Below are 22,422 nucleotides of genomic sequence, written 5' to 3'. Positions count from 1 at the left end.
CAAATAAATTATTTGAAAATATTTATATAAAATATTATACATTACCTGTAATTGGTATCCTCCAGTATGAAAGTTTCGAGAAATAAAAACACACTGAGAATGAGATTTAATCTTTGCCTTTGATGATCTTTGCCTGCATCTCTCATCAGTTGCTTTAAATTTGGAATTTTGAAATATTTCTCTGAAAAATATTTTATAGAAAATATTATTAAACATATGTTCCATTATAAACCAATTAAATTGTTTCCAATAGTTATACATAAAGGTTTAAAAATCAGAACATATTATTATATATTAATTTTTAAAACACAAATCAATATATATAGTTTCTTCTCATCTATTACTGATTTCATTACACCTATTTTATTTGTAGTATGTAAATTAAGCTACTTGTTATGCAGGGTTAATATTTCCAGTTTGAAATTAACCATGATTTTTTTTATATCCTTCTTTCTGGTTGTGAGATAATCAATCTACTTTAATGTTAGTCTTTTCATAAATTTGCTTTCAATGGCAAAGGAAATGAAATTAAATGAAACTCATTCATCAGCTTTATATTTAATAATATACCTGGCAAAAGTAAGAGGAAGGAAACTGAATTGAAACTCATACTTACAATGCAAGAGTAGTTGTGATCTTTATCCATGCAACACAAAAAATTTTGAGAGACTGTTAAAAATAATCAATCAGCAAGTAAAACTCCAACTGATCAAAGATAGTTAAGTATGAGGAAATGTAGTTTCTACCAGTCATTCTAAATGTAACAATTTAAAAAATGATGCTGATTTCCATTTGTTCTTACAGAGGTACTAGAAAATTCCTAAATTAATTCAAGAGATTGCATTATGTTACTTAATGAGGTATAGGCAATTAGGATTCATTCATTCATTGAATTCAATTCCCTTAAATATTTATTGAATACTTACTATATGTCAGGCATTATGCTGGGTGTTGTAGCAAGGGAAAAAAAAGCACAGCCACTAGCTTCATAGAACTGTTATTGCTCTTATGGAGCTTAAACACTCTTAAGGAAGACAGACATTAATAAAATACTGATAAGAAAATGAAAAATTACAACTTTGGAAAGTGTTATCAAGGAAAGGTACCCGGTGTACCATGTAAATACATAACAAAGGGAATTAATCTGATTAGAGAGGTCAGGGAAGTCTTTTCTGAGGGAGAGATGATTGAATTGGGTATCTGAAGAAATAGTAAGATATTAGGTAGGTGTGATGGAGGAAGAAAGATGTAGAAGAAAGAATAGCCTAAGAAAAAAGAAGAGTCTTTTTTCAGAAAGAAAAGCAAGTATAAAGACCTAGGGACCAGATTAGGACACTGTGTCAGAAGCAGTGAAAGCAAGAGGGAAAGTGGGAGACAAACTGGGGGAGTATGCATGGGCAAACTATGTAGGGTCTTAAATGTTGTGTTGTTTGTCTTTATCCCAAAAGCAATGGGAAGTCTTTTATAATATAGTGGGGATGGGATGGAATGGTTGGGTGACTTGATTAGATATGTATTTGGAAAATGTCTGGCTGAAGCATGGAGAAGAGATTTAATGGGGATAATACTGAAGGTAGTGGGTCAGTCATAACTCCTACTGCAGTAATCTCTGTGATGGGTGAGGGATAAGGATTACTTAAATAAAAAGTTGGCAGTGGTAATTGAAAGAAATAAATAGATTTTAGTGATTTATGAGGTAAAATAAATAGAACCTGGTGATGGTTCAAATTTGGGGGAGGTGTGAAAAAGAGGAAGATACCAAGCATATTTTCGATCTTCAGAGAGAGAAAAAACAACCCTTCCCTCACCTCACATTCTCTTCCAGCTACTGGCCCATTTATCAACTCCCTCCTCACCAAAAACACAAAACAAACAAAACAAAACAAAACAAAACAAAACAAAACAAAACAAAAACCTTCCTTAAAGAGAGGTCCATGTTTGTTTCAATTTTCTTACCTCCTGTGTCTTATTCAAACATAAGCTTCTGAACCCATCCCTCCACAAAATTGTTAAAGGTCATCAATAACTTACATGTTGCCAGATCCAAAAATTAGTTCTCTATCCTCATCTTTCTCAACTTCATAAGCAATATCTTCTCAATATCATCATCTCCTCCTTCCTGAAACATTTTCTAATTTTTTCTTCTATTTCTTTCTTTAATTTTAAATCCCAGTATAGTTAATATAGTGTTATCTTAGTTTCAGATATAAATACAGTGATTCAACAATTCCATACATCACCCAGTGCTCATCACAACAAGTTCACTGCTTAATCCACATGATTTATTTTACCATCCCCCCCTTACTTCCTTTCTGGTAACCATCAGTTTGCTTTCTATGGTTAAGAGTCTATTTCTTGGTTTCCCTCTCTCTCTCTTTTTCCCCTTTGCTCATTTTTTTTGATTGTTCCCTAATTCCACATATGAGTGAAATAGTATGACATTTGTCTTTCTCTGACTGACTTATTGCAGTTAGCATTATACTCCTAGCTCCATCCATATCATTACAAGTGGCAAAATTTTATTCTTTTTCTTGGCCAAATAATATTCCATTGTGTGTATATACCACATCTTTTTTTTAAGTTTATTTATTTATCTTGAGAGAAAGACAGCATGAGCAGGGCACAGGAGAGAGAGAGAGGTTGAGAGGTTGAGAGAGGGAGAATCCCAAGCAGGCTCCACACTGTCAATACATTTTCCAAATACATATCTAATCAATGCAGGGCTACAACTCACAAACCGAGAGATCATGACCTGAGCTGAAACCAAGAGTCAGATGCTTAACTGACTGAGCCACCCAGGTTCCCCAGTATACCACATCTTCTTTATCCATTCATTGATTGATGGATAGGTGGGCTGCTTCCATAATTTGGCTACTGTAAAAAATACTGCAATAAACATAGGGGTGATATATCCCTCTGAACTAGTGTTTTTGTCTTTTGGGAGTAAATACCCAGTAGTGCAATTACTGGATCATAGAGTAGTTCTATTTTTAACTTTTTGAGGAACTGCCATACTGTTTTCCACAGTGGTTGTACCAGTTTCCATTCCCACCAACAGTGCAAGAGGGTTCCTTTTTCTTCACATCCTTGTCAACACCTTTTGTTTCTTGTGTTTTTTATTTTAGCCATTCTGACAGGTGTGAAATGATACCTCATTGTGGTTTTGATTTGTATTTCCTTGATGATGAGTGGTGTTGAGGATCCTTTCATGTGTCTCTTGGCCATCCGGATGTCTTCTTTGGAGAAATGTCTGTTCGTGTCTTCTGCCCATTTTTAATTGGATTATTTGGTTTTGGGGTGGCTAGTTGTATAAATTCTTTATATATTTTGGATACCAACCCTTCATCAGATATGTCATTTGCAATATCATCTCCCATCTGGTAGGTTGCCATTTAGTTTTGTTGATTATTTCCTTTGCTGTGCAGAAGCTTTTCATTTTGAGGTAGTCCCAATAGCTTATTTTTTCTTTTATTTTCCTTGCCTCAGGAGACATATCTAGAAAAATGTTGCTATGGCCAATGTCAGAGAAATTACTGTTTGTCCTCTCTCCTAGGATTTTTATGGTTTAAAGTCTCACATTTATGTCTTTAATCCATTTTGAATTTATTTTGGTGTATGGTATCACAAAGTGGTCTAGTTTCATTCTTTTTCATGTGGCTGTCCAGTTTTCCCAACACAATTTATTTTTTTTTAATGATTTTTTTTAACGTTTATTTATTTTTGAGACAGAGAGAGACAGAGTATGAACGGGGGAGGGTCAAAGAGAGGGAGACAGAATCCGAAACAGGCTCCAGGCTCTGAGCTGTCAGCACAGAGCCCGACGCGGGGCTCAAACTCACGGACCGTGAGATCATGGCCTGAGCGAAGTCGGCCGCTCAACCAACTGAGCCACCCAGGCGCCCCCCCAACACAATTTATTGAACAGACTGTCTTGTTCCCATTGGATATTCTTTACTGCTTTGTCGGAGATTAATTGACCACAAAATTGTAGGTTTATTTCTGTGTTTTCTATTCTGTTCCATTAATCTATGTGTCTATTTTTGTGCTAATACCATACCATTTTGATTACTGCATTTTGGTAATATAAGTTGAATTCTAGAATTGTGATACCTCCAGCTTTGCTTTTCTTTTTCAAAATTGCTTTGGCTATTCAGGGTCTTTCATGGTTCCATATAAATTTTATGATTTTTTGTTCTAGTTCTGTGAAAAATGTTGTTGGTATTTTGATAGGAATTGAATTAAGTCTGTAGATTGCTTTGGGTAGTATTGGCATTTTAACAATAATTGTTCTTCCAATTGGTGAGCATGGAATGTCTTTCCATTTTTGTGTCATCTTTAATTTTTTTTTTATTTTTCTAAATGTTTCTTTATTTTTAAGAGATAGACAGAGTGCTAGCGGGGGAGGGACAGGAAGAGAGGGAGACACAGAATCCAAAGTAGGCTCTAGGCTCCATGCTGTCAGCACAGAGCCTGACCTGATGCAGGGCTCAAACTCAGGAACCATGAGATCATGACCTGAGCTGGAGTTAGACACTTAACTTACTGAGCCACCCAAGTGCCCCTTTGTCATCTTTAATTTAATCTTTAATTCCATCAATGATTTATAGTTTTCAGAGTACAAGTGTTTCACTTCCTTGGTTAAGTTTATTCCTAGGTATCTTTTTTTAATGTTTATTTATTTTTGAGAGAGGGACAGAGTGCGAGTGGGGAGAGAAGAGGGAGACACAATCCAAAGTAGGCTCGAGGCTCCGAGCTGTTAGCACAGAGCCTGATGCGGGCTCAAACTCACGAAATGTGAGATCATGACCTGTGCCAAAGTTGGACACTTAACTGAGCCACCCAGGCACCCCTAGGTATCTTATGATTTTTGATGTAATGATAAACGGGATTGTTTTCTTAATTTGACTTTCTGCTGCTTCATTCCTAGTGTATAAAAATGCAACAGGGGCGCCTGGATGGCTCGATTGGTTAAGCATCCAACTTCGGCTCAGGTCATGATCTCATAGTTCATGAGTTCAACCCCGCATTGGGCTCTCTGCTGTCAGTGCAGAGCTCACTTCAGATCCTCTGTCCCCCTGTCTCTCAGCCTCTCCCCCACTTGCGCGTTCTGTCTCCCAAAAATAAACATTTAAAAAATGCAACAGATTTCTGTACATTGATTTTGTATCCTGTGACTTTACTAAATTCATTTATCAGTTTTTGTAGTTGTTTTTTGCAAAGTCTTTAGGGTTTTCTATATATAGTATCGTGTCATCTGAAAATACTTACAGTTTTACTTTTTTCTTACCAATCCGGATGCCTTTTATTTCTTTTCGTTGTCTAATTACCAAGGTGAGGACTTCCAATACCATGTTGAATAAAAGAGATGAGAATGGAATCCTTATCTTGTTCCTGATCTTAGAAGGAAAGCTCTGTTTTCCCCCATTGAGGATGATGTTAGCTGTGTATTTTTCATATATGGTCTTTATTAGGTTGAGGTATCTTCCCTCTAAACATATTTTTTTTGAGGGTTTTTATCATGTTGTTTGTCAAGTGCTTTTTCTGTGTCTATTGAGAGATCACACAGTTTTTATCCTTTCTTTTGTTGATGGGATGTATCGTGTTGATTATTTTGCAAATATTGAACAACATTTGCATCCCAGGAATAAATCCCACTTGGTTGTGGTGTGAATGACTGTTTTAATGTATTGTTGGATTCTGTTTGTTGAGGATTTTTACATTTATGTTCATTAGGGAGATTGGCCTGTAGTTCTCCTTTTTTTTTTTTTTTTTTTTTTTGGTGGTGTCTTTATTTGGTTTTGGTATTAGGATAATGCTGGCTTCATAGAATGAATGTGGAAGTTGTCCTTCTATGTTTTAGAATAGTTTGAGTAGAACAGGTTATTAACTCTTCTTTCACTGTTTGATAGAATTCACCTGTGAACTAGTCTGGTCCTGGACTATTGTTTTTGGGAGTTTTTTGATTACTGATTCAATCACCTTACTGGTAATAGGTCTGTTCAAATTTTCTGTTTCTTTGTGCTTCCGTTTTGGTGGGTTATGTTTCTAGGAATTTATCCATTTCTTCTAGGTTGTCTAATTTGTTGGCATATGGTTTTTCATAATATTCTCAGAATTTTTAAAATTTTTAAATGTATATTTTATTTTTGAGAGAGAGAGAGAGAGAGAGAGACAGAGCGTGAGCGGGGGAGGGGTAGAGAGAGAGGGACACACAGAATCCAAAGTAGGTTTCAGGCTCTGAGCTGTCAGCACAGAGCCCAACGCAGAGCTCAAACCCACAAACTGCAAGATCATGACCTGAGCCAAAGTAAGACACTTAACCAACTGAGCCACCCAGGAGCTCCAATACTCTCTTAAAATTATTTGTGTTTCTGGGGTGTTGGTTATTATTTCTCCTCTTTCATTGGTGATTTTGAGTCCTTTCTTTCTTTTATTTATTTATTTTTTAGATAAGTCTCACTAAGGGTTCATCAATTTTATTGAACTTTTCAAAGAACCAGCTCCTCGTTTCATTGATCTGTTCTATTGTTCTGTTTTGTTTTCTTGTTTGTTTTTTAGTTTCTATATCATTTACCTTTGTTCTAATCTTTATTATTATTTCCTTCCTCCTATTGGTTTTAGTTTTGTTTGTTGTTCTTTTTCTAGCCTTTTACGTGTGGGTTAGGTTGTTTATTTGGGATTTTTCTTGCCTCATAATGTAGTCCTATATTGCTCTAAACTTCCCTCTTACAATCACTTTTGCTGCATCCCAAAGATCTAGGAATTCTGTGTTTTCATTTTCATTTGTTTCTGTGTACTTTTTATTTCTTTGATTTGTTGACCCATTCATTGTTTAGTAGCATGTTATTTAATCTCCATGTATTTGTGGTCTTTCCAGACTTTTTTTCTTTGTGGTTTATTTCTAATTTCATAGTGTTGTGGTCAGAAAAGATGCATGGTGTGACTTCAATCTTTTTGAATTTGTTGAGGCTTGTTTTATGTCTTAATATGTGATCTATTCTAGAGAATGTTCCATGTGCACTTAAAAAGAATGTGTATTCTGCTGTTTTAGGATGGAATGTTCTGAATATACCTGTTAAATCCAACTGGTCCAGTGTATCATTCTGTCAGTTTCCTTATTGATTTTCTGTTTGGATGATCTGTCCATTGATGAAAGTCATGTGTCAAAGTCTCCTAATATTATTATATTACTATTGATCATTTCCTTTATGTTTGTTATTAACTGTTTTATGTATTTGGATGTTTCCATGTTGGGTGCGTAAATATTTACAATTGTTCTACCTTCTTGTTGGATTTTCCCTCTCTTAGTATATAGTGTCTTTCTTTGTTTCTTGTTACAGACTTTGTTTTAAAGTCATTTTGTCTGATATAAGTATTGCTACTCTGCCTTTCTTTTGACATCCATTTGCATGATGACTGTTTCTCCATCCCCTCACTTTCAATCTTCAGGTGTCTTTCAGTCTGAAATGAGTCTTGGTAGGCAGCCTATAGATGGGTCTTGTTTTTTTATCCATTCTTTCACCATATGTATTTTGATTGGAAGTTTTATATTCAAAGTAATCACTGATAGATACGTATTTATTGCCATTTTGTTACTTGTTTTGTGGTTGTTTTGTAGTTTTTATCTGATCCTTTCTTTTTTTCTCTCCTTCATGGTTTGCTGGGCTTTTTTTAGTGATATACTTAGGTTCCTTACTCTTCATTTATTGTGTTTCTATTACTGTTTTTTGAGTTTTGGTTACCATTAGATTTATATATAACATCTTTTGCATATAGCAGTCCATATTTAGCTGATTTTCACTTATTTTTTAACTCATTCTTTACTCCTCTCCCCTCCATGCTTCAAATATTTGGTATCATTTTTACACCCTTTTATTTTGTGATTCCTGTGTTTCTTATTCTTACTTATGCTTTTCACTTTTCCATTCTTTTAACATTTCTTGTAGGGCTGGTATAGTGATCATGAGTTCTTTTGATTTTTGTTTGTCTGGCAAACTATCTCTCCTTCTATTCTGAGTGATAGCCATGCTGGATAGAGTATTCTTGGCTGCAAATTTTTCCCTTTGAGCACTTTGAATATATCATGTCAATCCCTTCTGGCCTGCAAAGTTTCTGCTGAAAAATCAGCTTATAGCTTAATGGGGTTTCCTTTGTAAGTAGCTATCTTCTTTTCTCTTGCAACTTTAACATTCTTTATCACTTTTGTTTTTGACATTTTAATTACTATGTGTCTTGGTGTGGACCTTCTTGGGTTGAATTTGTTAGGGGATCTCTGTGCCTCCTGTATTTGGATCTCTGTTTCCCTCCCCAGATTTAGGAAGTTTTCAGATATTATTTCTTCAAATACATTTTTTGTCCCCCCCCCTTTCTCTTTCTTCTTCTGGGATCCTTCTAATATGAATGTAATTATGCTTGATGGAGCCACTGAGTTATATAAGTCTGTTCTTCACTTTGTCTTAGCCCAAAGGCTGGGAGGCAATGTCTATTCTCATCATGCAGTATTTGTCTCTCACCTGTTCAGCTTGATTACTTTCCTTTATTCTATCCTCCACATCACTGATATGTTCCTCTGCTTCCTGTAGCCTACTATTTATTCCATCTATTGTATTTTTAATTTCATTTATTCTGTTCTTCATCTCTGATATATTATTTTTTATTCTTTTTTCAAGGTTTTCACTGGTGTCTTCACCATTTTCTGAAGTCCAGTGACTATCTTAAGTTCATTACTTTAAATTTTGTATCAGGCATATGATTTATTTCTCTTTCACTTAAACTTCCTGCTGTGATTTTGTTTTGTTTTTTCATTTGAGACATATTTCTCTGTCTCCTCATTTTGTCTAACCTTCTGTGTCTGTTTCTTATGTGTTAGGAGTCAGCTGTGTCTTCTGCTCTTGAAAGTAGTGGCTTTATGAAGAAGAGGTCCTGTAGTGTCCCACAGTGCAGTATTCCCTGTTCACCAGAACCTGACTCTTCAGAGGAGTCTCCTATGTGTGTTGCCTGCATCCTGCTATTGTGTCTGAGTCACTTTTCATTTCAGTCCAGATGTCTGCCCTGACTTTTTGCCTATTGTGGGCTGTGCTTGCTCTCTGCAATGTTAGTGAGGTCCAGGTAGGCCAGCTCTGGGGGTGTGACAGCAGAAGGATGCAGGGCAGGGCGGTGGTGTTAGCAAAATTTGTACCCAACCCTTAGTCCTAGGCTGAACCTCCCACAGCCTAGTGGGAGGGTGTAGTGGTGGCAGCCAAAGCAGGGGTGGGAGGTGCTTGGCAGCTGGGTGGGGCACATGTGATGTTAGCAAAATTTGCACTGAGCTACTGGTCCTAAGTTGGACCCTCCAACGTGTGGTGGCTGCAGGAGCACAGCATGTACAGGCAGTGGGTGGATGCAGTGTGCATAGCATTAACAAAAGCTGCACTGGGTCCAGAGCTGAGACAGCAAGCTTGGAGTTGGTGAGTCCTCAGAAGAACTTGGGCAGGGCACAGTACTAGCAGGTTAGGTAGCAAGTGCTTGTGCAGCGCCACCCCTCCCAGATGGCTCTGTGTTTATGTTTGGGGGAAGGGGAGGAAAATGGCACCTGCCAACTCCTTTGTTCCCAGAGAAATCCCCCAATAAGCTCTGAAATCAGTAGAAACAGATCTCCCTCCCATTCTTCAAGCTGTTGCTTCTATGTTGCCTCTCCTCAGGCTGTTGTTGCTTTGAGGGCAGACACCCAGCTATCACTTGCCCTCTGACGTTGAAAACTCCAGGCTCCAAGTTGTGCTGGTTATACAATCTCACAGAATTCAGCCCTGTTGGTTTTCAAAGCCAGACTTATGGGGATTTGCTTTCCCTGTGTGGGCTTCCTGGTATTTTCCCCTCTCCATGACCACAGCTCTCTCCCTCCTGTGGGCAGCTCTTGACCACAGTTTCTGCATTTCCTAGTTTCTCTGATACAGCTTCTCCACATTTAGTTGGGGAGGTTGTTCTGCCAGCCTTTGGATCTCTTTCTGGTTTATTGACTTAGATATGACTGATATCTAGCTGTAAATATGGGATGGGGGTATGCTTAGGATCTTCCTACTCTGCCATCTTCCCAGCACCCTTGAAAAATTTTCTAATTTTGACTTCCTTGACAGTGTACCTTTCTGTTTTTCCAGTTAAATATTGATTCTTCTATTGTTTTGCTAGATTTCTTTTAAAAAAATTTTTTTCAATGTTTATTTATTTTTGGGACAGAGAGAGACAGAGCATGAATGGGGGAGGGGCAGAGAGAGAGGGAGACACAGAATCGGAAACGCCTCCAGGCTCTGAGCCATCAGCCCAGAGCCTGACGCGGGGCTCGAACTCCCGGACCGCGAGATCGTGACCTGGCTGAAGTCGGACACTTAACCGACTGCGCCACTCAGGCGCCCCATTGTTTTGCTAGATTTCTAAATGTTGGTGGGCTGAAGGGCACAGTCCGAAGTTCTTCTCTTCCCTTCCAGCAATCACTCCCTGGTTAGTCTCACCCAGTTCTATAAACTTAGACACCCTCTATTAATTGATACCCTATATATTCAGGCTTGACTTCTCTCCTGAAGTTCCTACATGTATATCTGAGGATTTGACATTTCTAATGGATGTCCAATAGACTTTCAAACTTATATCCAAGATGTAATTCCTAGTTTATCACTATTCCCTCAGCCTGCTCCTCTTTCTAATCATCTTTTCATTTCAGTAAATGACATGATCAACTACTCAGTTCCTCATGGTAAAAACGTAGATGTTAGCATTAATTCTGTCATTTCACTTATCTTTCCTTACCTCATCCAACCTATCAGCAAGCCCTGCTAACTTTACCTGCAAAACACATCCCCAATCCAACCCCTTCTTTCCATATCCTTTACTTCCATATTAGTCCAAGACACTATCATCTCTGACCTGAACTATGAAATAGCCTCCTAAAGCTCTCTGCTTTCACTCTTGCTCAATTAAAATTTAGGCTTCACAGAGAAGTAAGAAAAATCTTTTAAAAATATGAATCAGAACTCTCATACATTGCTGGTTGGAGTAAGTACCCACTGTGGAAAACTCTTTAGCAATTTGCTATAAAGTTAACTATATAATCCAGCAATTCCACTCTTAGGTATTTACCCAAGAGAAGTGAAAACACATGTACAAAAATATTTACACAAGAATGTTCATAGCAGCCTTATTCCTAATAACTAAAAACTGGAAATGACCCAAATGTCCATTAACAGAATAAGTAAACTGAGGTATATTTATACACTGAAATACTACTCATTAGTAAAAAGAATGGAATACACATAAATACAACAACATGCATGAATCTCAAAAATATGTTAAATGAAAAAAAAGTAGACATAAAAAAGTCCATATGATTCTATGATTCTATTTGAATGAAATTCAAAACTAGACAAAATTAATCTATGGTAATAAAAATCAGGATAATGATTGCTTTTGGGTGGGATGTGGGGAGTGATGCCTGGAAAGGAGCATGAGGGAAATTTACAGGGTGATGGAAATTTGTATATTTTGACTGAGGCTGTGAATACATGGGAATATATTTGCTGAAATTCATCATCATACATTTAAAATCTATGTACTTTATTTTATGTAAATTATATCTAAAATTTTAAAGAGTGTTACAAAAATGTAAATCATCTATAGGTGACATTATAGTGTCCTTAAAAGGGGGATGATATTACTGCTACCTCATGGGGTGGTTATGAAGTCTAAATGAGATCACATACAAAGCACTTAGAACAGTGCCTAGTATGTAGTAAGCACTCAGTGTTAGCCATTATTATGCTGATAATATTATTCCCTTGCTTAAAACCTTATGATGGCACAATAAATAAAATCAAACTCCATTTCTAGCCTATTTGATCTGGCCCTTATCTACATCTATTTGATCTGGCCCTTATCTACATCTTCAATCTCATCATTATTTCCCTCACTCAGTATAGTCTATTCACACTAGCCTTCTTTCCCTTTAGTGAACAATACCAAGAACATTACCATTTGGGGTTTGTGTACTTGCTATCCCTTCAGCTTAGAAAGCTCTCTGACAAAGTCTTCAAATGTCTGGCTCTTTCTTTTGACTCAGATCTCAGATTAAATACCACTCACTTGAAGAGACATTCCTTGACCGCTTTATTTTTCATTATCTGTCTCCTCCCAATGGCACTGCTAGTCTATGAAACAGGAATCCTGTCTGACTTGTTCACAGTTGTATCCTCAGTCCCTAGAACAATGGCAGGCACCCAATAAATATTTGTTAAAAGAATGAATAAGTGAAGATTTTCTAGTTTTCTGACCTGTGCAAGTGAACAGATAATATGCATTAATTTTCTGAAATAGGGAATATTGGAAGAGTATGTGCAAGAACATGTTAAAATTTACATTTTTAAGCATCAAACAAAGCAAATACTGAACTAAATATTCAAAACCACCAAATTTTAGGGTTTTCTGTCTCTGGAAAAAGACTATATTTAGACTATACCAGGGCATTCTGTCAGCTCTTATCTTAAATATCTCCTAAAGAAAGAGAGTTTTTCCATGTTGGTAATGTTTTTAACATTAGAAATGTTAAATGTTTCTAAATTAGAAATCAAAAAATTTTTTAGTGTCAAGCCTTATAATTTGAACCCATGTCTTCCAAAGAATAAAATATATCTCATTATTCCTTAAAATTTTAATGCATGAAGACTGCTATGATAGTACTTATACTATTATTCTAGTAGGACTTCTCTTTCCAGGCTATTTTAAACATGTAAAGATTTTCCTCCCCAATCAAAGGGTCTGTAACCAAACCTCAAATTATAGAATCTATACTATTATAGTTATTTAATACCATTTGGAAAAGTCTTTCATTGGATTTTTAAGGGGAAAGAAGTTAAATATTTAATAAACCTTACCTTCGTTTGCAAATCAGGAACCACAAAGCTGATGCCAAAGCAAAGAAACCAATTCCCAAAGTAACAGCACCAGCAGCCAGAAAATAGGTTAAGGGGTTTAAAAAACCTATACAAATAAATGATAAAAGATTATTTCATACATATATCTTCATTCTCCAGGTAAAATTATGTAACAAAGTATTTCAAAAGATATTACATAGTGTAGTATTAAGACATTAACCAGGAAGTTGGGAGACTTGAATTTTAGGGTCCTGTGCAATTCTAACAAATTTCAAGACTTTGAATTTGAGATTTACACAGGGCCTCATGATGATTAGGGTCAGGGCACATGTCTTTGACTCTGCTTGGATTTGATACCTAAATTTTGTTTGTTTTTGTACAGTCATCACCTCTTTTTTTCTTATCTAGCTTTCCCCTTTCCCAGTCCAGTTGTGAATCTTTTCTTATCTTTTCAGTATCATTCTTTGCAGTCCTCTAAATAAGACGCTTTTCATTTTAAAATTTGTATTATCTGGGGCACCTGGGTGGCTCAGTAGGTTGAGCACCCAACTCTTGGATTTGGCTCAGGTCATGATCCCAAGGTTGTGGGATTAAGCCCTGTGTCAGGCTCCATTCTGAGCATGGAGACTGCTTGAGATTCTTTCTCTCTCTCCCTCTGCCCCTCCCCCCTGCTCACACACACACACTCTCTCTCAAATAAAAAGATAAAATAAAATTTGTATTATCAATCACTACAAGAAAGTAGATGGGGGTAATAAAGAACAAATGTGAGAAACTTCAAATTATTTTAGAAATCTTTGTCTTATCTCCATTTTATCCTAGGAACAATAAAAGATGGTGCCCAAAAGTTAAATAAAAGCAATATAAAATAATAGCAATGTAAATCAATATATACAAAACAATATAAAATAATAATAATAAAATAACAAATAGGGTAAGGGGTTTAAAAAACCTGTACAAATAAATTATAAAAGATTATTTCATGCCTATATCTTCATTCTCCACGTAAAATTAAATGACATAGTATTTCAAAAGATAGTACACAGTGTAGTGTTAAGACATTAATCAGGAGGTCAGGAGACAAACTTGCAAGTTTATAATTGGAAAAGCCTATTGGAATTATATGGTATAACTCTTTCATTTTACAGATGATAAAATTGAGGTCCACGTAAGAGAAGGACCTGAACTGAGATTAGGCAGCAGATTAAAGCCAATCCTCTGTTTTTGTTTTTATTTTGTTTTTTTTCCTATTATCCCTACTACCAATCATCTTGATACTGGTATATATTGAAAAGAATTAAAACTAAAGAATACATGATGTAATTATAGTCAAGTTGGTCAAGTATTTATTAAGATTCTGGTATCTGATACCTAAAAATAAAGCAAGTCGTGGGAAACTTTCACAGAAAGCTGTATACAACACGAAGGGCCTTAAAATAATTTAAAAGTAAAGTTGACCCTTGAACTACATGAGGGTCAGGGGCACCAACTTCTGCATAGTCACAAATCCATATATAACTTTTGACTCCCTCAAAACTTAACTACTTACATATATAAATATATAAACAATAGCTTACTATTGACAGGAAGCCTTACCAATGTATAGTCAATTAACACATATTTTGTATGTTGTATGTATTACATACTGTAGTCTTACAATAAATAAGCTAGAGAAAAGAAAATAATAAGAAAATCATGAGGAGAAAATACACTGATAGTCCTATACTATATCAAAAATCATCAACTTATAAGTGGATCTGCACAGTTCAACCCATGTTGCTCAAAGGTTGACTGCATGTTACCTAGGAAAAAAGGCTTTAAAAATGTAAAACTATAGAATACAAACTGATGGTTACCAGAAGAGAGGTGAGTAGGGTGATGGGTTAAATAGGTGATGGGGATTAAGGAGTGCGCTTGTGATGAGCACTGGGTGTTGGATGAAAGTTTTGAATCACTAAATTATATGCCTGAAACTAATATTACACTGTATGTTAAATAACTGGAATTTAAATAAAAATTTTAAAAAGTAAAATAAAACTTATGAAGATCTTTATATGAGAACACATCATAAATTCCACTAAAAATATGACATGATAAAGACTTTGTTGTTCCCATACTTTTGTTATTTCCTAAGTAATTTCCAGTTTCCAAGATGGTGCCTCTCAAGTCTTAGTTTTCTTTGGGTTCAAAAAATGTCTAAATTTGGGAATTAATGGTACCAAAAAGTTATACCAAAAAGTGATACTTATAATACAAAAAAAAAACCCCTTTTAAGTGCACATTAGGAAGTCACTTAAATATGTTATGACGATGCTACGTATAAAAAATATCATGTTCTTTAATTATTTAGTGCAGGGTTTCTCAACTTCAATACTAATTATCTTTTGGACCAGATAATGTGTTATAAGGATTGTCCTGTGCATTGTACTAAAGATGTCCCCAGGCAAATGTATTCTGGGGGCAAAACTGCCCCCAATTGAGAATCATTGGCACAGTGGTATGAGGAAATATCAGATAGCATTCAATGATAAAAGCAAGACAGATAAAATGCATATTTTTTAAAAATTGAAAAAGAAATAGTTGTACTCAAATATAAGATAAAGATTTCTAGAGGTGCCTGGCTGGCTCAGTTGGAAGAGCATGCAACTCTTTATTTCAGGGTCATGAATTTGAGCCCTATGAGGGGTGTAGCAATTACTTAAAGAAATAAAACTTTGAAAAAAAAAGATAAAAATTTCTATAGACAAAAAAAAAAGAAAGAAAGGAAAGCAACACAGAGACATAAGTAGAGGCTAAAACCACAAGCATGTGAAGCACTGAGATCTGGAAGCAAGAATTAGCTAGAAGAAACAGAGAAAATCATTGAGACAAGACCTAGATCAAACCATCCTTTGGTACTGTGAATGACCCTATAGTAACAAAATCTCTGTGGGAATGGAGTCCTGAACCACCAATAAAAGACCTAAGAAGGGGGTGCCTGGGTGGCTCAGTCGGTTAAGCTTCTGACTTTGGCTTAGGTCATGATCTGGCGATTCATGAGTTGGAGCTCACATTGGGCTCTGAGCTGACAGCATGGAACCTGGAGCCTGCTTCGGATTCTGTGTCTCCCTCTCTCTCTGCCCCTAACCCCTCGAGCGCGCTCGCTCCCTCTCTCTCAGAAATAAATAAACATTAAAAAAGTTTTTAAAAGACCAAGAAGGAATCTTGGAAAATGAAAAATTAAAAAATTTCGTGATAAAGTCTTCTTTGAACACAATTAATGAAATGAAAGATAAGACTGAGAAACTTGCCAAGTTACATAAAGAAACAAAAAATATAAAGAAATTATGAGACTTGGAAAAGATTAGGAGTGTATATTTAAAAGTAATATGGGTTCCAAAAAAAAAAAAAAAAGAATAGAAGAGTAGCAGAGAAGAGGTATCTGGAGCAACAACCTAAGAAGGATTTTACTTTAAAATTTTTTTTAATTTATTGGTGTGTGTGTGTAGTTCCATACGTTTTGACAAATACAAAGAGTGTTTAATCACATCACCATAACCAAGTTACATGACACTTTCATCATCTCCCCAAATTTCCTCATACTGCCTCTTAGTGGTCAAGCACCAATTGCTGGCAACCATTGTTTATTTTCAATCCCCATTCTCTATCCTTATACTTTTGCCTTTTCCAGAATTTCATATAAATGGAATCATACAGCATGTGGCCTTTTGAGTCTGGCTTTTTTTCACTTAGCATAATGCATCTGAGATTCACCCACATTGCTGCATGTACCAATAGTTCATTTCTTTTTATTGCTGAGTAACATCCCATTTTACGGATGTACCAGGTTTGTTTATTCCCCAGCTGAGAGACAGTTGGTTGTTTCCAGTTTGGGGTTGTTAGATTAAAGCTACTATACATTTGCATAAAAGTGTTTGTTTGAACATAAGTTTTTATTTCAGTAGGGTCATGTAGCATGTATATATTTAAATGTATTGGGGTCCCTTGAGGGGCTCAGTCGGTTAAGTGTCCAACTTCCACTCAGGTCATGATCTCACAGTTTGTGAGTTTGAGCCCAGTGTCAGGTTCTATGCTGACAGCTCGGAGTCTGGAGGCTGCTTCAGATTCTGTCTCCCTCTCTCTGCCCCTACCCTGCTCACACTCTGTCTGCCAGTCTCTCTTTCTCAAAAATAACATTTTAAAAAATATATAAATCCATATATTTAAATGTATAAAAAACTGCCAAACTGCTGTCCAAAGTGTCGGTACCATCTTGCTTCTCCAACAGCATTATATGACAGTTCTACTTGCTCTGATTCATTGCCACCACTTGGTGTTAGTTTTATTTCAAGTATTCTAATAGATGTACAGTGGTATCTCCCTGTGGTTTTAATTTGCATTTCCTTAGTGAATAATGATGTTGAGCACCTTTGCACACATTTATTAGTCATCCATATATCTTCCTTAGTGAATAATTGACTCAAATCTTTGCTGATTTTTTACAATTCTTCAAGTCCTTGGTCAGATATGTGATTTGGAAATATTTTCTCCAAGTCTATGGCTTATCTTTTCAATTATTTTAAGAGTGTCTTTCTCAGAGCAAAACTTTTACATTTTGGTGATGTCTAATTTATTAACTTTTTGCTTGTGTGGCTTATACTATGGGTCCTATCTAAGAGCTCTTTGCCTAAGAGGCCACAAAGATTTTCTCCTATATTTTCCTATAAAGGAGTTATAGTTTTATGTTTTACATTTAATTTATTCTTCATTTTGAATTACTTTTTGCATAAAGTATATGTCAATTTCTTCCCCCCCCCCCCTTTGGATATGTTTATTGAAAAGACTATCCTTTTTTCACTGAGTTGTCTTTGTACCATTGTCAAAAATCAAATAGCTATATTAGTGTCAATTTGCAGACTCTCTATTCTCTCCCCTTGATGTATGTTGTCTATCCTTTTGTCAATAACAACAACAATAGTAATATCTAATATTCATATAGTAAATACTACATGCCAGGCATTGTTCAATGTATTATATATTTAAATTCATTTAATTCTCACAAACAACTCTGAATTAAGTATAGTTATTTCTTCGTTTTATAGATGAGGAAGCAGATGAGGCACAATAAGGTTAAGGGACTTGCTTAAATGCACACAACCGCTAAGCGAGGGAACAATAGTAATTTAAAAATTGCTAAGGTCCTTTATTATCTAGATCAGGTGGAGAAGAGACATGGAATATCTTTCGATTTTGTCAGAAAAAAAACCCCAGTTAAGTATGGATGCTAATATTCTATACAGTGAGAAAGAAAAAACTACAACTATGCACAACAAAGTAGATAAATTTCATAAATAATGTTGGGCAAAAGAAGACCAACATAAAATTCAAACACAGTTATCTGAGGAGTTCAAGAATGCTGATAATATTCTGTTTCTTGAGCTGGGTGCTGGTCATATAGGTGTGTTCAGTGAAAATTCATCAAGGCTAACACTTATAACTTTGAATAGATATATAGGTATCATCATGAATAGAACTGAAAAACATAATGTTCAATGAAAAAGCAATTTCCATAAATTTGGATTCAATTATTCCAGTTATGTACTGATTCCATGTATGCACATTAAAAGAAAACATAAAATAATGCTATTTTTAAAGCACATTAATATAATAGAAGTATTAAAATACATTAAATTCATGATATTTACTGTTTCTGGAGAGGGAATGAGGGGAATGGGACTGTGGATGGAACATAGACTTTATCTGTAATGTTTTATTTCTTTAAAAAATGAAATATCTGAAGCTTATATGACCCAAAAAAATATGCATTGAGTAGATTACATGGGTGCTTGTCATCCCTTGTCCTTTTCCTTTTTCTTTTCACTTTCCTGGTGTGTGTGTGTATACTTATAATTAATTATATATTTATAATCATATATATATATAATACACATACATATATATAGTCTCAATTTTGTAAAAAAAAAAAAAAAAAAAAAGGAAAACAATCAACATTGGTTATCCCTGGAGTAAGGGCTTATAGTTACAATTTTCCACTCTAGACCTGTGTGTGTATATTTTCTACCATGAGTATCTTAGAAACATCAGGAAAAATAATTTGAAGCTTCCTATGTAATTCTTGACACCTATGTAATTCCTGATATTACACGTCTCCTTGTAGAACCTTCTCTATTGTTATCACTGTGATGATAGCCCAACTGTCAGAGGAGATAGTTAACTGTCTCCTCTTGCAGATCTCTGCCCTCTTCTTTACTCCACCCCCCCACCCCAAATCTCGATTAGGGAAGAAAATAGGTGTGATTGGTACACCATCCTACTCCCTAATTTAAACAGGTCATTTACATCTCAGGGAAATCCCAATGAGGTATAAAGAATCCAAAAGTTTCCAAGCCACTTTACCAAGAGAAAGACACATTACCTATTTGTTAATACCTTCAACAAGTCACACTTTCTCTCTAAATCCATCCGTAAAACAAAAAGACTGGACTCTGTGATCGTTAAGATCTCTTTCTCACTTTAAAGTTTTAATCAATATATATTTTAAAGAAACATTATATACAAACATAGTATTTTTACTTTCTTGATTCTGCTCTTAAGTATCCTGTCTAAAGTAAGGAATCCTCACTTTAAGCAGTTACTGTATCGCATCACCTTGTTTGTCTTTAATAATAACTATTAGAAATAATTTTCTTTACTTACTGGTTTATCGTCTATTGTCTCTCTTCCGCTACCAGAAGATAAGTCTTTCTTACTATGGTATTCTTAGAGTTTAGAATAATGACTGGTTACTCAGAAATGCTTGAATATTCAATGAATGAATGAAAGTCACCGTGCTAAATGCTAGCATTACAAAAATGGATAAAATAAGTATGTTGTTTAGTAGGAAGACCATACATGTGAAAAGGAGTATTTGCAATTAAAAACTATCTAGGTATTGTAATAGAAGAAATAAGTACAAAATGTGGATGCAGGTAGATTTATAAAAAGGTAGGGTAAATTTTAAAAAGCTCCGTAGTTTAGTTAAACATTACTTGAGAACTTTCTATTGCCAAACCTTTGCCAAGAATTGGTGATTCAAAGATAAATAACACATGATAATGGAGTTTATAATCTGGAGAAGACAAGACGTTTAAATGGGTATGTTCATTAAAATATTCCAAGTGCTATGATAATGACGTTTTGGCAGTGCTAAGACAACAGAAGCAGTTTGACCAAGTGCAGAAACTGTTCTAGAGATAACACCTGAGCTGAATCTTACAGAACAAGTAAGAGATAGCTAGGCAAGAACATTAAGTCTTAAATAAGGTTATGATTCTTCTATCTTAAAATAAATAAAACTCTCTCCCAGCAGACCCTCCACCATACAATTGATCCTTTCCTTACCATTTGCAGCCTAAACTCTTAAAATGAGAATTTCTACTTCTTCACATCTATTTCCAAGGCATTAATAACTCCATTAACACAAAAAATCAAAAGGCCACTAGTGGCCATTTTCTCTCTTTTGCCTTGGCATCAGTAAAGTAAATCCACTTGGTTTTCCTCCCTTTTATGTGTCTAAACCTTTATTGCCTTATAGGTCTCTCTTCTTTATCCCATCTATCCTTTAACATATCTATCTATATCTAAATACATCTAAATATATTGATGTAAAGGATATATCTTTATATATCTATAAATCTGCATATATAGGTATATATATGTATATCCTTTAACTGCATATATATATATATATATATATCCTTTAACGTATCTATTTAGATTTAGATTCTGTCTTGAGGTATTTAAGGGATATAGATAGATATAGATGTTACCTATATATACTTATATCTATATCTTTTCCCAAAACTACTAGGTATTTGTACCAGGGGTGTTTTCAGATTACTTTTTGCAATCATTCCAGAACTAAAAATCCTGTTTTATTTTTTGAGTTATTCCCAAATTACCTGTTTATTATACTCTTTTAGGGTTTTGCCAGCTTTCAGTCTCTTTTGAACACCATTTATATGTAGAATACTGTTTCATACACCAAGTGAGGGATAAAAAGTCATTTAAATAAGAATGAATCCTTGCCCTGAAATTTTAAAAATCTATAATAAGATATAAGCAAGGCTCATATGCAACCAGTATAAAAAACTGACTATACTGACTTTTTTAGTTGGTGTCTGCTCTGAGTGGTTAGAAAACTAACCAGACCTGTCTGTGAATATGGAAAAATTACTCATTTTGCTGATTGGCTTTTAATGTTCTTATCTGAAAAATGGGAGTCATACTATCTATCTCACATGATTAGAATTAGAAGTAAATGAGATAATGTTTCAAGGAATTAATAACATAAAAAACAGGAAGACATCTCAAGCTTCACATGCATACACCAGGCCATGAAGCAAGACTCAACAAGTTTTATAGAATCATTATTACATATACCACATTCTCTGAAAATAATGCAATTAATTTTGAAATTAATAACCTAATATATACCCTGAGAAAAGCTCCCATACTTCTGGAACTTAAAATCACACTGTAAATAACTCATGCATTAAAAAAGAAATCAGTGGAAGTTTGAAAATAAATACAAATAACCAATAATGATATGTACAAATACTTGTAGCAACAAAGCTAGAACCAAATTCAAGGGAAATGTATGGCCCTAAATGCATATATTAGAAAAGAAAGCTGAAAAATAATGAGCTTATTCCTCAAATTACAAGTTGAAAAAGACCAGCAAAATAAGCCCAAATAACATAGAGGAAGGAAATAATTAAAGAACAAAAATTAATGAAATAAAAATTAAGATTTTTGGTAAAGATTAATAAGATTGATGAATTTCTAGCTAGATTAATAACCAAATAAAAAGGCATACGTAAACAATATTTAAAATGAAGAAAGAACATAATTATAAGTATAGCTGAGATTAAAATAAGAAAATACTTCCAACAAATTATTTTTAAATTTATAAAAATTATATATACCTAAAAGTTACTTACAAAAAGTGACTCAAGAAGTAATAGAAAACCTAAATGAACATGTATCCATTAAACCGAATCAGCAGTTACAAAATTTCCCCCAAAGAAAACAGCAGGCCCCAATAACTTTACAATTTCTACTGTATACCCATGATTCAAGTATTTCTTATCTTATACAAGCTCTTCCAGAAAATAGAAAGAGATTGCTGGTTGTTTGTCCAAATACATTTTCCTTTTCTTCCCAGGCAAAAAGCTAGACTATGTGTCCTAGCTTCCCATACCATTAGGTGAAGCCATATGATGGAGTTCTAACCAATGGAATTTGAATGGAAGTGATGTCATAAAAACCTCTCAAGCACCTTTCTCCATGCTCCTTCTCCTTTTAGGCTTGACTGGGATGGAGATTATCCCCAGGGAACTTTGGAGCCATGTGTTACCATGGATCTAATTAACATTTATAGGACACTCAACACAAATAAAATCAAAACACAACATATCAGGATTTGGGGGATGCCATGAAAAAAGAACTTAGGGAAAAATTTACACCAAAAAACGGTAATATTAAA

General features: G+C 34.9%; 1 protein-coding gene across 1 annotated transcript in view; it reads right to left on the bottom strand.

Annotated features, from left to right (window-relative positions):
* CC1H1orf185 (chromosome C1 C1orf185 homolog) overlaps positions 1 to 22,198 on the bottom strand; it is a 32,470-nt gene extending 10,272 nt beyond the window's left edge. The window contains exons 1-3 of the mRNA XM_043578734.1: positions 22,138 to 22,198; positions 12,897 to 13,002; positions 46 to 181 (exon numbers count right to left, since the gene is read on the bottom strand). Coding sequence (XP_043434669.1) covers positions 46 to 181; positions 12,897 to 13,002; positions 22,138 to 22,198 — 303 coding nt within the window. The remainder of the gene's footprint in view (positions 1 to 45; positions 182 to 12,896; positions 13,003 to 22,137) is intronic.
* Positions 22,199 to 22,422: the final 224 nt, after the last annotated feature.

Source organism: Prionailurus bengalensis, chromosome C1 (assembly GCF_016509475.1).
Source record: "Prionailurus bengalensis isolate Pbe53 chromosome C1, Fcat_Pben_1.1_paternal_pri, whole genome shotgun sequence".
NCBI classification, from domain to species: Eukaryota; Metazoa; Chordata; class Mammalia; order Carnivora; family Felidae; genus Prionailurus; species Prionailurus bengalensis.
This window is presented reverse-complemented; position numbering and strand designations above follow the sequence as displayed.